A 13,967-nucleotide genomic window follows, 5' to 3' on the forward strand; every position below is an offset into this window, starting at 1 on the left:
GTCATTGTCATGCTGGAATACCCATCCACGACCCATTTTCAATGCCCTGGCTGAGGGAAGGAGGTTCTCACCCAAGATTTGACGGTACATGGCCCCGTCCATCGTCCCTTTGATGCGGTGAAGTTGTCATGTCCCCTTAGCAGAAAAACACCCCCAAAGCATAATGTTTCCACCTCCATGTTTGATGGTGGGGATGGTGTTCTTGGGGTCATAGGCAGCATTGCTCCTCCTCCAAACACGACGAATTGAGTTGATGCCAAAGAGCTCCATTTTGGTCTCATCTGACCACAACACTTTCACCCAGTTGTCCTCTGAATCATTCAGATGTTCATTGGCAAACTTCAGACGGGCATGCATATGTGCTTTCTTGAGCAGCGGGAACTTGAGGGCACCGCATGATTTCAGTCCTTCACTGCGTAGTGTGTTACCAATTGTTTTCTTGGTGACTATGGTCCCAGCTGCCTTGAGATCATTGACAAGCTCCTCCTGTGTAGTTCTGGGCTGATTCCTCACCGTTCTCATGATCATTGCAACTCCACGAGGTGAGATCTTGCATGGAGCCCCAGGCCGAGGGAGATTGACAGTTCTTTTGTGTTTCTTCCATTTGCGAATAATCGCACCAACTGTTGTCACCTTCTCACCAAGCTGCTTGGCGATGGTCTTGTAGCCCATTCCAGCATTGTGTAGGTCTACAATCTTGTCCCTGACATCCTTGGAGAGCTCTTTGGTCTTGGCCATGGTGGAGAGTTTGGAATCTGATTGATTGATTGCTTCTGTGGACAGGTGTCTTTTTATACAGGTAACACGCTGAGATTAGGAGCACTCCCTTTAAGAGTGTGCTCCTAATCTCAGCTCATTACCTGTATAAAAGACACCTGGGAGCCAGAAATCTTTCTGATTGAGTGGGGGTCAAATACTTATTTCCCTCATTAAAATGCAAATCAATTTATAACATTTTTGACATGCATAGACTGAGCATTTCTATGACAGTGGGCAAATGTACAAAGTCAGGTGATCAAATACTTTTTTCCCTCACTGTAAGTTGAGAGGGGTGTATCTTTGCTATAAAAGATCTCAGTTGCCATTATGTTGGGACTCAACAATTCATTATAGATAGTGAGTTGATGAAAGTCAAAGGGCTATTGTAAATCTCATATTATTAAAGATGAAGTTTAAGTATAACTCATTTGGTAATACAGGAAATTGCCACGACAACTATCACATACAGTTGAAATCGGAAGTTTACATACACTTAGGTTGGAGTCATTAAAACTCATTTTTCAACCACTTCATACATTTCTTGTTAACAAACTATAGTTTTGGCAAGTCGGTTAGGACATCTACTTTGTGCATGACACAGGTACTTTTTCCAACAATTGTTAACAGACAGATTATTTCACATATCATTCACTGTATCACAATTTCAGTGGGTCAGAAGTTTACATACACTAAGTTAACTGTGGCTTTAAACAGCTTGGGAAATTCCAGAAAATAATGACATGGCTTTAGAAGCTTCTGACAGGCTAAGTGACATCATTTGAGTCAATTGAAGGTGTACCTGTGGAGGTATTTCAAGGCCTACCTTCAAACTCAGTGCCTCTTTGCTTGACATCATGGGAAAATCAAAAGAAATCAGCCAAGACCCCCCCAAAAAATTGTAGACCTCCACAAGTCTGGTTCATCCTTGGGAGCAATTTCCAAATGCCTGAAGGTACCACATTCATCTGTACAAACAATAGTACGCAAGTATAAACACCATGGGACCATGCAGCCGTCATACCGCTCAGGTAGGAGATGCGTTCTGTCTCCCAGAGATTAACATACTTTGGTGAGAAAAGTGCAAATCAATCCTAGAACAACAGCAAAGGACCTTGTGAAGATGCTGGAGGAAACGGGTACAAAAGTATCTATATCCACAGTAAAACGAGTCCTATATCGACATAACCTGAAAGGCTGATCAGAAAGGAAGAAGCCACTGCTCCAAAACCGCCCCAAAAAAGCCAGACTACGGTATGCAACTGCACATGGGGACCAAGATCGTATTTTTTGGAGAAATGACCGCTGGTCTGATGAAACAAAAATAGAACTGTTTGGCCATAATGACCATCGTTGTTTGGAGGAAAAAGGGGGAGGCTTGCAAGCCGAAGAACACGATCCCAACCGTGAAGCACAGGGGTGGCAGCATCATGTTGTGGGGGTGCTTTGCTGCAGGAGGGACTGGTGCACTTCACAAAATAGATGGCATCACGAGGCAAGAAAATTATGTGGATATATTGAAGCAACATCTCAAGACATCAGTCAGGAAGTTAAAGCTTGGTCGCAAAAGCTTGGTCGCAAATGGGTCTTCCAAATGGACAATGACCCCATGCATACTTCCGAAGTTGTGACAACAAAGTGAAGGTAATGGAGTGGCCATTACAAAGCCCTGACCTCAATCCTATAGAAAATTTGTTGACAGAACTAAAAAAGCGTGTGCGAGCAAGGAGGCCTACAAACCTGACTTACACCAGCTCTGCCAGGAAGAATGGGCCAAAATTCACCCAACTTATTGTGGGAAGCTTGTGGAAGGCTACCCAAAACGTTTTACCCAAGTTAAACTATTTAAAGGCAATGCTACCAAATACTAATTGAGTGTATGTAAACTTCTGACCCACTGGGAATGTGACAAAATAAATAAAAGCTGAAATAAATCATTCTTTCTACTATTATTCTGACATTTCACATTCTTGAAATAAAGTGGAAAATAAAGTGGTGATCCTAACTGACCTAAGACAGGGAATGTTTACTAGGATTAAATGTCAGGAATAGTGAAAAACTGAGTTTAAATGTATTTGGCTAAGGTGTACGTAAACTTCCGACTTCCCTGTAAATACATTACAACATCCATGTGTACGTGTGTGTCTTATCATGTGTACGTGCGTGTCTTATCATGTGTATGTGTGTCTGAGCCTGTGTGTGTCTCTTCAGTCCCTGCTGTTCCATAAGATGTTTAAAAAAAAATCTGATTCTACTGCTTGCATTAGTTACCTGATGTGGAACAGAGTTCCATGTAACCATGGCTCTATGTAGTACTATGCACCTCCCATAGTCTGTTCTTGACTTGGGGATTGTGTAAAGGCCTTTGGTGGCATGTCTTGTGGGGTATGCATGGGTGTCTGAGCTGTGTGCTAGTAGTTTAGACAGACACCTCGGTGCATTCAGCATGTCAACACTTCTTACAATAACTGTGTGGCGAAATCCTGCACGGAGCCTTCACCGTGCGCTGCCACTTTAAGAGTGCATCAGCAGTAAGGAAGGAGGAAATAAAGGCAGCTCGTTCAGCTCTTTGGCGCGACAGTTTGATTGTGTGTGCTGTGCTGCAGAAGTTTTGCTTTCAGCGTGTGTAGTTTATAAAGTATTTAACTCAATCATCGGTGTGATCGCTACAACTGGTAGTGATAAACTCAATCCATCCTCCACTTTGAGCCATGAGAGATTTACATGTTTATTATTCATGCTCGCGCTCCGTGTACATTTAAGGGCAAGCCGTGCTGCCCAGTTCTGAACCAATTGTAATTTTTTCGAGGTCTCTCTTTGTGGCACCTGACCACACGACTGAAGAGTAGTGCAGGTGCGACAAAACTAGGGCCTGTAGGACCTGCCTTGTTGATGGTGTTGTTAAAAAGGCTTTATTATGGACAGACTTCTCCCCATGTTAGCTACTGGTGTATCAACATGTTTTGACCATGACAGTTTACACTCCAAGCAGTTTGGTCACCCCAACTTGCTAAATTTTCACATTATTTATTACAATATTTAGTTGAGGTTTAGGGTTTAGTGAATGATTTGTCCCAAATACAATGCTTTTAGTTTTAGAAATATTTATGGATGTGTACCTACTTGTCTTTGCGTCGCCAGGTGTGAAAGGCACAGCAGTGGCTGGTGTAAGTAATCTCTGCCACCTCCAGCTCTAGGAGGCTTTCTAGAGGAGGTAGAGTCTTCAGGTAGGGGGTAGAACGGGCAATCAGGACCTTTAAATGTTCCAAGCCTCGACGGGGGAGTGTGTCGAGAGCTGTGGAGGAGACGTCACTGGGCAACACACACAAGATACAGGAAACACCCAAGTCAAATGTTGACACATTTTTTCCTACCCATTACAATATAACTTTATTGTCCATAGTTACAGCGAACAATGAAAAACTATCTTCTGCTCTCTTCATTTCTCAACCCCTCCCACACATCACACAGTTGAGAGTAGCACAGGGTAAAGCTGCAGTGCAGCACCCCTGGATGGAGAGCATGTTGTGTGGTTAAAGGCCTTGCTCAAGAGCACAATGGTCGGGGATTATTATTAGGATATGAACCCAGCAGCTCTCCAGTTGCCAGATCAATTTCTCCCTTTTTTTCCAAGCGCCTAGCCCGGGAATCCAGAAGGCGACCTTTCGGCTACAGGCCCAACTCCTTAGCCGCTCGGGCTACCTACCCCCAAGACCTAACCCTAAACTTTCACCGTAACAAATTTTTACACTCTTTTGTTTTTAACAATGTCAAGCAGGGTGCAAACAAACAATACAACATACCATTACAATCTAACAAATACAGAAGGAGACCTGGCTGCCAAATTGTGTATATACACTGAACAAAAATATAAACGCAACATGCAACAATTTCAAAGAGTTACAGTTCATATAAGAAAATCTGTCAATTGAAATAAATTCATTAGGCCCAAATCTATGAATTTCACATGACTGGGAATACAGATATGCATGTTGGTCACAGTGAGCATTTGCCCACTGAATTCGGTTACGACGCAGAACTGCAGTCAGGTCAAGATCCCGGTGAGGATGATGAGCATCCCTGAGATGGTTTCTGATTGTTTGTGCAGACATTCTTTGGTTCTGCAAACCACAGTTTCATCAGCTGTCCGGATGGCTGGTCTCAGACGATCCCCACAGGAGAAGAAGCAGGATGTGGAGGTCCTAGGCTGGCATGGTTACACTTGGTCTGCAGTTGTGAGGCCGGTTGGACGTACTGCCAAACGATGTTAGAGGCGGCTTATGGTAGAGAAATTAACATTCAATTCTCTGGCAACAGCTCTGGCGGACATTCCTGCAGTCAGTATGCCAATTGCACACTCCCTCAACTTGAGACATCTGTGGCACTGTGTTGTGTGCCAAAACTGCACATTTGAGTGGCCTTTTAGTGACCCCATCACAAAGTGCACCTGTGTAATGATCATGCTGTTGAATCAGCTTCTTGATATGCCACACCTGTCAGGTGGATGGATTATCTTGTCAAAGAAGAAATGCTCACTAGCAGGGATGTAAACAAATTTGTGTCAAAGTTTTTTGTGCATATGGAAAATATTCAGGGGTCATTTATTTCAGCTCATGAAACATGGGACCAACACTTTACATGTTGCATTTATATTTGTGTTCAGTACATCTTCAATATTAAAGCTGATCTGTTCAGGAGTTTGAGTGGTTACATTACCCCAGCGCCATCCCTCAGCTGTGTTCCCTTTGTTATCATTCAAATCAAATCAAAGTTTATTTGTCACGTGCGCCGAATACAATCGGTGTAGACCTTACAGTGAAATGCTTACTTACAGGCTCTAACCAATAGTGCAAAAAAAGTTATTAGGTGAACAATAGGTAGGTAAAAAAAAATAAAACAACAGTAAAAAGACAGGCTATATACAGTAGCGAGGCTATAAAAGTAGCGAGGTTACATACAGACAGCGGTTAGTCAGGCTGATTGAGGTAGTATGTACATGTAGATATGGTTAAAGTGACTATGCAAATATGATGAACAGAGTAGCAGTAGCGTAAAAGAGGGGTTTGCGGGTGGTGGGTGGGACACAATGCAGACAGCCCGGTTAGCCAATGTGCGGGAGCACTAGTTGGTCGGCCCAATTGAGGTAGTATGTACATGAATGTATAGTTAAAGTGACTATGCATATATGATAAACAGAGAGTAGCGCAACGTATAAAGAGGGGTTGGGTGGGGCACACAATGCAAATAGTCCGGGTAGCCATTTGATTACCTGTTCAGGCATCTTATGGCTTGGGGGTAAAACTGTTGAGAAGCCTTTTTGTCCTAGACTTGGCACTCCGGTACAGCTTGCCATGCGGTAGTAGAGAGAACAGTCTGTGGCTGGGGTCTTTGACAATTTGTAGGGCATTCCTCTGACACCGCCTGGTGTAGAGGTCCTGGACGGCAAGCAGCTTAGCCCCAGTGATGTACTGGGCCAACGCACTATCCTCTGTAGTGCCTTGCGGTCAGAGGCAGAGCAATTGCCCTACCAGGCAGTGATGCAACCAGTCAGGATGCTCTTGATGTTCCAGCTGTAGAACCTTTTGAGGATCTTAGGACACATGCCAAATATTTTTAGTTTCCTGAGGGGGAATAGGCTTTGTCGTGCCCTTTTCACGACTGTCTTGGTGCGTTTGGACCATTCTAGTTTGTTGTTGATGTGGACACCAAGGAACTTGAAGCCCTCAACCTGCTCCATTACAGCCCCATCGATGAGAATGGGGGTGTGCTCAGTCCTCCTTGTCCTGTAGTCCACAATCATCTCCTTAGTCTTGGTTACGTTGAGGGATAGGTTGTTATTCTGGCATCACCCGGCCAGGTCTCTGACCTCCTCCCTATAGGCTGTCTCGTTGTTGTCGGTGATCAGGCCTACCACTGTTGTGTCGTCTGCAAACTTAATGATGGTGTTGGAGTCGTGCCTGGTCATGCAGTCGTGGGTGAACAGCAAGTACAATAGGGGACTGAGCACGCACCCCTGGGGGGCTCCAGTTTGAGGATCAGCATGGCAGATGTGTTGCTACCTACCCTCACCACCTGGGGGCGACCCGTCAGGAAGTCCAGGATCCAGTTGCAGAGGGAGGTGTTTAGTCCCATCCTTAGCTTAGTGATGAGCTTTGAGGGTACTATGGTGTTGAACGCTGAGCTGTATACAATGAATAGCATTCTCACATAAGTGTTCCTTTTGTCCAGGTGGGAAAGAGTAGTGTGGAGTGCAATAGAAATTGCATCATCTGTGGATCTGTTTGGGCGGTATGCAAATTGGAGTGGGTATAGGGTTTCTGGGATAATGGTGTTGATGTGAGCCATTACCAAAGCACTTCATGGCTACGGACAGGAGTGCTACGGGTCTGTAGTCATTTAGGCAGGTTGCCTTTCTGCTCTTGGGCACAGGGACTATGGGGGTCTGCTTGAAACATGTTGGTATTACAGACTCAATCAGGGACACATTGAAAATGTCAGTGAAGACACCTGCCAGTTGGTCAGCACATGCCCGGAGCACATGTCCTGGTAATCAATCTGGCCCCACAGCCTTGTGTATGTTGACCTGTTTAAAGGTCTTACTCGTCGGCTACGGAGAACGTGATCACACAGTCATCCAGAACAGCTGATGCTCTCATGCAAGCCTCAGTGTTGCTTGCCTCGAAGCGAGCATAGAAGTGATTTAGCTCGTCTGGTAGACTCGTGTCACTAGGCAGCTTGCGGCTGTGCTACCCTTTGTAGTCTGTAATAGTTTGCAAGCCCTGCCACGTAAGACGAGCGTCGGAGCTGGTGTGGTATGATTCAATCTTAGCCCTGTATTGATCCTTTCCCTGTTTGATGGTTCGTCGCATGGCATAGCAGGATTTCTTGTAAGCTTCCGGGTTAGAGTCCCGCACCTTGAAAGAGGCAGCTCTACCCTTTAGCTCAGTGCGAATGTTTCCTGCAATTCATGGTTTCTGGTTAGGGTATGTACGTGCAGTCACTGTGGGGACGATGTCCTCGATGCACTTATTGATAAAGCCAGTGTGTGGAGTACAGGAGATCTAGAATTTTTTCCCTCTGGTTGCACATTTAACATGTTGATAGAAATTTGGTAGAACTGATTTACGTTTCCCTGCATTAAAGTCTCCGGCCACTAGGAGCACCGCCTATGGGTGAGTGGTTTCCTGTTTGCTTATTTCCTTATACAGCTGACTGAGTGAGGGCTTAATGCCAACGTCTGTCTATGGTGGTAAATAAACTGCCACGAAAAGTATAAATGAAAACTCTCTAGGCAAGTAGTTTGGCCTGCAATCACAATATACTCTACTTCAGGGGAGCAAAATCTAGAGTTCCTTAGATTTCGTGCACCAGCTGTTGTTTACAAATATGCACAGACGTCTTACCGGAGTGTGCTGTTCTATCTTGCCGGTGCAGCGTCTATCCCGCTAGCTGAATATCCATGTCATTCTGCCACGACTCCGTGAAACATAGGATATTACAGTTTTTGATGTCCCGTTGGTAGGACATTCGTGATCGTACCCCGTCTTGTTTATTGTCCAATGATTGCACGTTGGCGAGTACTATCAACAGTAACGGAGGCTTTCCCACTCGCCTTTCCTGGGTCCTGACCAGGCATCTGGCTCTTTGTCCTCTGTACCTGTGTCGCTTCCTCTTGCAAATAACGGGGATGTTGGCCCTGTCGGGTGTTTGGAGAGTGTCCTGTGCGTCTTGCTTGTTGAAGAAAAAAATCTGTCTGTCCTGATATCAGAAGCTCTTTTTTGCCGTAAGATATGGTTGCAGAAATATTATGTACAAAATAAGTTACAAATAACGTGTGAAAAAACACATAACAGCACAATTGGTTGGGTGCCCGTAAAACTGCTGCCATTTCTTCCGGTGTAATTTTACAAACTGCAGATTGGCCTTTTCTGGGATCTTTTATTTCATGAAACATGGGAACAACATTTTACATGTTGCGTTTATGTTTTTGTTCAAGTATAGATTACAGCATGCCTTTGTCAACAAGCATCAAACTTGTTTTAACTTTTTAATGAATAATAATTAAAAAACCTCTCCAATCAGGATTAGACCCACCCGTTGTATAACACAGCATAAACCACAAGGTCTCTATGATAACAGGTCTCAGTAGTCACATTTAGTGTCCCATGTAATCTTTACATGTACTGTATAACTAATGTGTATCTATGACATTTCCAGTTATAGATAGGGAAATAGGAAATACTGGGACTCCATAGAGGTCAGTGTGGCAGGAAGAATCCCACCGGGCACCCAAATAAAATAAATTTTTATTTGTCACATGCTTCGTAAACAACAGGTGTGGACTAACAGTTGAAATGCTTACTTACGTGCCCTTCCCAACAAAGCAGAGTGAAAGAAGATAGAAAAAATAACACATAATAATAATAAAAGTAATAATACTGTAGATACACAATGAGTTGGCTATACGATAACTTGGCTATATGCAAAGGGTACCAGTACAAAGGGTACCAGTACAAAGGGTACCAGTACAAATGGTACCAGTGAGTCAAAAAAGGTTTGCTCAAAATGGGTCAATGCAGAAAGTCCAGGTAGGTTATTTGTTTTTAACTATTTAACTAACTATTTAGCAGTCTTATGGCTTGGGGGTAGAAGCTGTTCAGGGTCCTGTTGGTTCCCGACTAGGTGCATCGGTACCGCTTGCTGTGCGGTAGCAGAGAGAACAGTCTATGACTTGGGTGGCTGGAGTCTGACCATTTTTAGGGCCTTCCTCTGACACCTCCTGGTATCGAGGTCCTGAATTGCAGGGAGCTCGGCCCCAGTGATGTACTACAATGTACACACTACCCTCTAGCGCCTTGCAGTTTGATGCCAAGTAGTTGCCATATCAAGCGGTGATACAGCCAGTCAAGATGCTTTCAACGGTGCAGCTTCAAAACTTTCCGTGGATCTGAGGACACATGCCAAATCTTTTCAGCATCTTTAGGGGGAAGAGGCAGTGTCATGCCCTCTTCATGACTGTGTTGGTGTGTGTGGACCATGATAGATCCTTAGTGATGTGGACATTGAGGTATTTGAAGCTCTTGACCCGCTCCACTACAGCCCTGTTGACGTGAATGGGGCCGTGCTCGGCCCTCCGTTTCCTGTAGTCCATGATCAGCTTCTGGTGGAATCACATTGTTTCCACGTCATTTCAAAGAAATTATGTGGAACCAACGTGGGAATAGACGTTGAATTGACATCTGTGCACAGTGGGATGATTATATTATAGGCATGGACTGTATTGAAGGTGAATGTTACCTAAGAGTTCTCTAAGGAAGTATTTACTTACAGCACAGTTGGCCCTGATGCTCCCTCAAAGGCATCTTCATGAATGTTCCTCAGATACCTGTTGTCTTTCAGAATCCTACACGAGAAAACCATCACATGATACACATAGTATTAAATCATGTTTGTCTTTATCACAATGGAAGTTATATACTTGCAATAAATGAGGGGAATATGGGTGTTTTACTTTTGTATTCTGATGTTTGACCCTTTTGATTTCTCTTCTCTAAAACCTAGTAGTTTTTCTAGGGATGCCCGACAGATCCTCAGCTCTACTAACTAAGCTTTGTTTGTTTTTGTGATCACGTTTTTATTATTTTCAATTAGGTACACAAGACAGATTGGACAAGGAAACAAGTGACAAGACCGAACAAGACAAACAGTTCCCATCCCACCCCACAGGATTTCCTCAACCCAAAGTTAGATTACCGTAATTTCCGGACTATAAGCCGCTACTTTATTCCCACACTTTGAACCTCGCGGTTTATACAATGACGCGGCTAATTTATGGATTTTTCCCGCTTTCACAAGATTCATGCCGCCAAAAAACTGAGCACCGTCACATCATTCTGATTACGGTAGTCATTTTGTCACCCTCATCATGGTAAAGACACGGAGAAATGCATATGATGCAGCTTTCAAGTTGAAGGTGATAAATCTGGCTGTTGGAAAAGGAAATAGAGCTGCTGCATGGGAGCTTGGCCTTAATGAGTCGATGATAAGACGTTGGAAACAGCAGCGTGAGGAACTGACTCAGTGCAGAAAGACAACAAAAGCTTTCAGAGGGAAGAAAAGCAGATGGCCAAAGTATTTGCAGCCACTCGACATCAGTGTAAATCGTGCATTTAAGATGGCGCTCCTTGTTCAGTGGGAGGCTTGGATGACAAGTGGGGAGAAATCCTTCACTAAAACGGGCCGCAGGCGAAGAGCATCTTATGGTCAAGTCTGCCAGTGGGTCCTGACAGCGTGGAGCATTGTCAAAAAATCCACTATCATCAATGGGTTTCGAAAGGCTGGACTGCTGCGTGTTGAAGGGCCAGCATGAGCTCAGTGGGGTATTTGCCTCCGGATGAAAGTGACGAGAGCGACAATGAAAACGATCCAACATCGGATGAAGCAATTCTGAGGCTATTCAACTCCGACACCGAAGGAGATGACTTCAGTGGTTTCAGTGCACAGGAGGAGGAAGATAGTGACCAATGACTTTCTTGGTAGGCTACTGTTTTAATTTTTGTTACAAGCCGTGTTTCGTTTAAAGGCTGTGTAAAGTTCATTTGTTTCAATGTACCGGTAGGCACCTGCGGCTTATAGACATTTGCGGCTTATTTATGTACAAAATACATATTTTTTAATAATTCAGTGGGTGCGGTTTATATTCAGGTGCGCTTAATAGTCCAGCAATTACGGTAGTGGTTTACAACAGCAGTGTTTTTACAGAGTCATAAGTTGATGAAAGAGAAAATATGTTTCTTTCACTCACCCCATGCATGCGTCCTACAGATATTTCCATGTTTATAATGTCCATGAATGATAACAGCCACTGCTGTCTGCTTAAAGAATGAGGAGCCTGCCAACGTGAAGCTATCATCTTTTTGGCTGTTGTTAATCCAGCCAGCCAAATACGTTGCTGTTTGACAGAGAGAGTCATGTCCTCATTTGACAATAAAATAGATGGTGAACATTTCTAACCATTATGTCAATGAGACCGGATGAAACACAACCACAGAAATGTAAAACCCCTGGGCACTCACAGACCATATGAAAAAATTGCCAGGAGCCCCCTGAGGGTACAGTGAGCAATTTGGGGATTGTCTGGCTTTCATAGTTTGCATGGTGTGCAGTAAGTTCTATGGGCAAAATTGTAATGTATCATTTGGTGGTTGGGGTTTCTTGAGGAAAATTATATGTTGGACAAAACCCTTTTCCAATTAGTCACAGTACTACACACAGAGAGGTCTTTCTTCCACGATGCATGGGTAGGGTCTGGTTTATGACTAATTTTCAGAGAATGTAATTTAGAGACAATCCCTGGCTTCCAGTGGGTGGGCTGATGACCGAAATCCATAGATTAGGGCCAAATGAATTAATTTCAATTGACCGTTTTCCTTCTATGAACTGTAACTCAGTAAAATCTTCTAAATTGTTGCATGTTGCGTTTCTATTTGTCTTCAGTATATGAATGTTTAGACTGATTGAAAGCGATTCTGGCGAGATCAAGATGTTGCATCCCGCCGCCACAGCGTGGCACAGGGTAAAGTAAACAACATGGCACCCACTCAATGTTGTCTTCCAAGATGTTATTTTACTGGTAATGGACTTTGATTAACCAAGCCTTTGACACATCTCTGAAGTAACAGCAACCAAGGCTCAGCAAAAATCACAAGAGCAGCTCCTGTTTAGATGTTGTGTGAGTGCTTGCACGTGTTTGTGTGTTCAGGCACTTCATTGTAAGAACTGAAACTAAGCAGGAAGCGGAAGAAAAGGTTAATTGTTTGAGAGGAATTACGTACAGTTTATCCAGCTTTGTTCCGTTGAAAGCGTGCGACTTGATTTCCTTGAATCCATTTTTTATAATTTTCCTGAAAGAAACATTTTCACACATTTAATTTCAATTGGTTGTTATCAGCTTGACCGATTTACTATTGCTTACATACAGCAGTAATGGATTGAAAAACATAATTCACAAGTGCTGTCCTAAACCCTGGATTTGATAAATTATCATGGTTACCGCAATCAATTAGATGAGATTTAATTAAATCAGCAGTGAAACAATTCTTACATTAAACACCCAGATGAGATCTTTTTCTCATCACTGATCTGAACACGTGGTGAGACAAAATGAAATCTAAGAAATGTATTCATTTTCTCACAAAAATTGGATATCCTACAGTATGGCTGTTTGGAGTTTGGCTCCAAATAAGTAATAGTATTGGACTCATACTCACATGTACACACTCTCCTCTGTGATCCCTTGAAAGGCATTGGCAGGTATACTGTGGAGCTGCATGTTGTCTCCCAGCTCACTGCACACAGAAGAGAGAAGAGGAGAGCAGAGGATAGGGGAGAAGAGAAGAGGAGAACAGAGGATAGTATAGAAGAGAGCAGAGGATAGGAGAGCAGAGGATAGGAGAGAAGAGAAATAGGAGAAAAGAGGGGAGAGAAAATCAGAGAAGAGGATAGGAGAGAAAATAAGAGAAGAGGATAGAAGAGAAGGGGAGAGAAAATAAGAGAAGAGGATAGGAGAGAAAAGAAGCAGATAGGAGTAAAGAGGAGAAGGTTTAGGTTTAAGGTTTAATTTATTTGCACCAAAGAAAATAAGTGATAAACAACAATACAGATGAAAACAAATTTTAAAAAGATAAACAATGTGCAGGTTGGAAGCCCAAGGGATTACATAAAAACCACACCACAAAAAAACAATACACAATACATAAGTAAAAAAATAAAGCTTTGTTAAAACAGATAACAAAACCCACTAATCATAAATGAACCAATCGGCAATCACAAAAAAATGTATTTTGTATGATGAGTAATTTGTCCTGTCAATATTACAGTGAATGAGCTATTGGTAAATTGGTAAATAAAGCTATAATAAAGAGTTAAGCCTGATGAACCAAACAACTAATCTTTGATGATACCAGCAGATTTCATCACTTTGCAGACTTGTTCCATTTCATTCCCACCAAACGAGATTCAGGCTCCTATTTTTTATTATTATTATTTTTCTATATTTCATTTTTTACCCCTTTTTCTCCCCGATTTCGTGGTATCCAATTGTTAGTAGCTACTATCTTGTCTCATCGCTACAACTCCCGTACGGGCTCGGGAGAGACGAAGGTTGAAAGTCATGCGTCCTCCGATACACAACCCAACCAAGCCAAGCCGCA

At 43.2% G+C, this 13,967-nt stretch overlaps 1 protein-coding gene across 1 annotated transcript in view; it reads right to left on the bottom strand.

Annotated features, from left to right (window-relative positions):
* Positions 1 to 13,967, bottom strand: part of LOC112224812 (lutropin-choriogonadotropic hormone receptor-like) — a 39,277-nt gene that overhangs the window by 7,390 nt on the left and 17,920 nt on the right. The window contains exons 6-9 of the mRNA XM_042306315.1: positions 13,026 to 13,103; positions 12,591 to 12,659; positions 10,085 to 10,159; positions 3,880 to 4,068 (exon numbers count right to left, since the gene is read on the bottom strand). Of these exons, the coding sequence (XP_042162249.1) occupies positions 3,880 to 4,068; positions 10,085 to 10,159; positions 12,591 to 12,659; positions 13,026 to 13,103 (411 nt within the window). The remainder of the gene's footprint in view (positions 1 to 3,879; positions 4,069 to 10,084; positions 10,160 to 12,590; positions 12,660 to 13,025; positions 13,104 to 13,967) is intronic.

Source organism: Oncorhynchus tshawytscha, linkage group LG25 (genome assembly GCF_018296145.1).
Source record: "Oncorhynchus tshawytscha isolate Ot180627B linkage group LG25, Otsh_v2.0, whole genome shotgun sequence".
Lineage (NCBI taxonomy): Eukaryota > Metazoa > Chordata > Actinopteri > Salmoniformes > Salmonidae > Oncorhynchus > Oncorhynchus tshawytscha.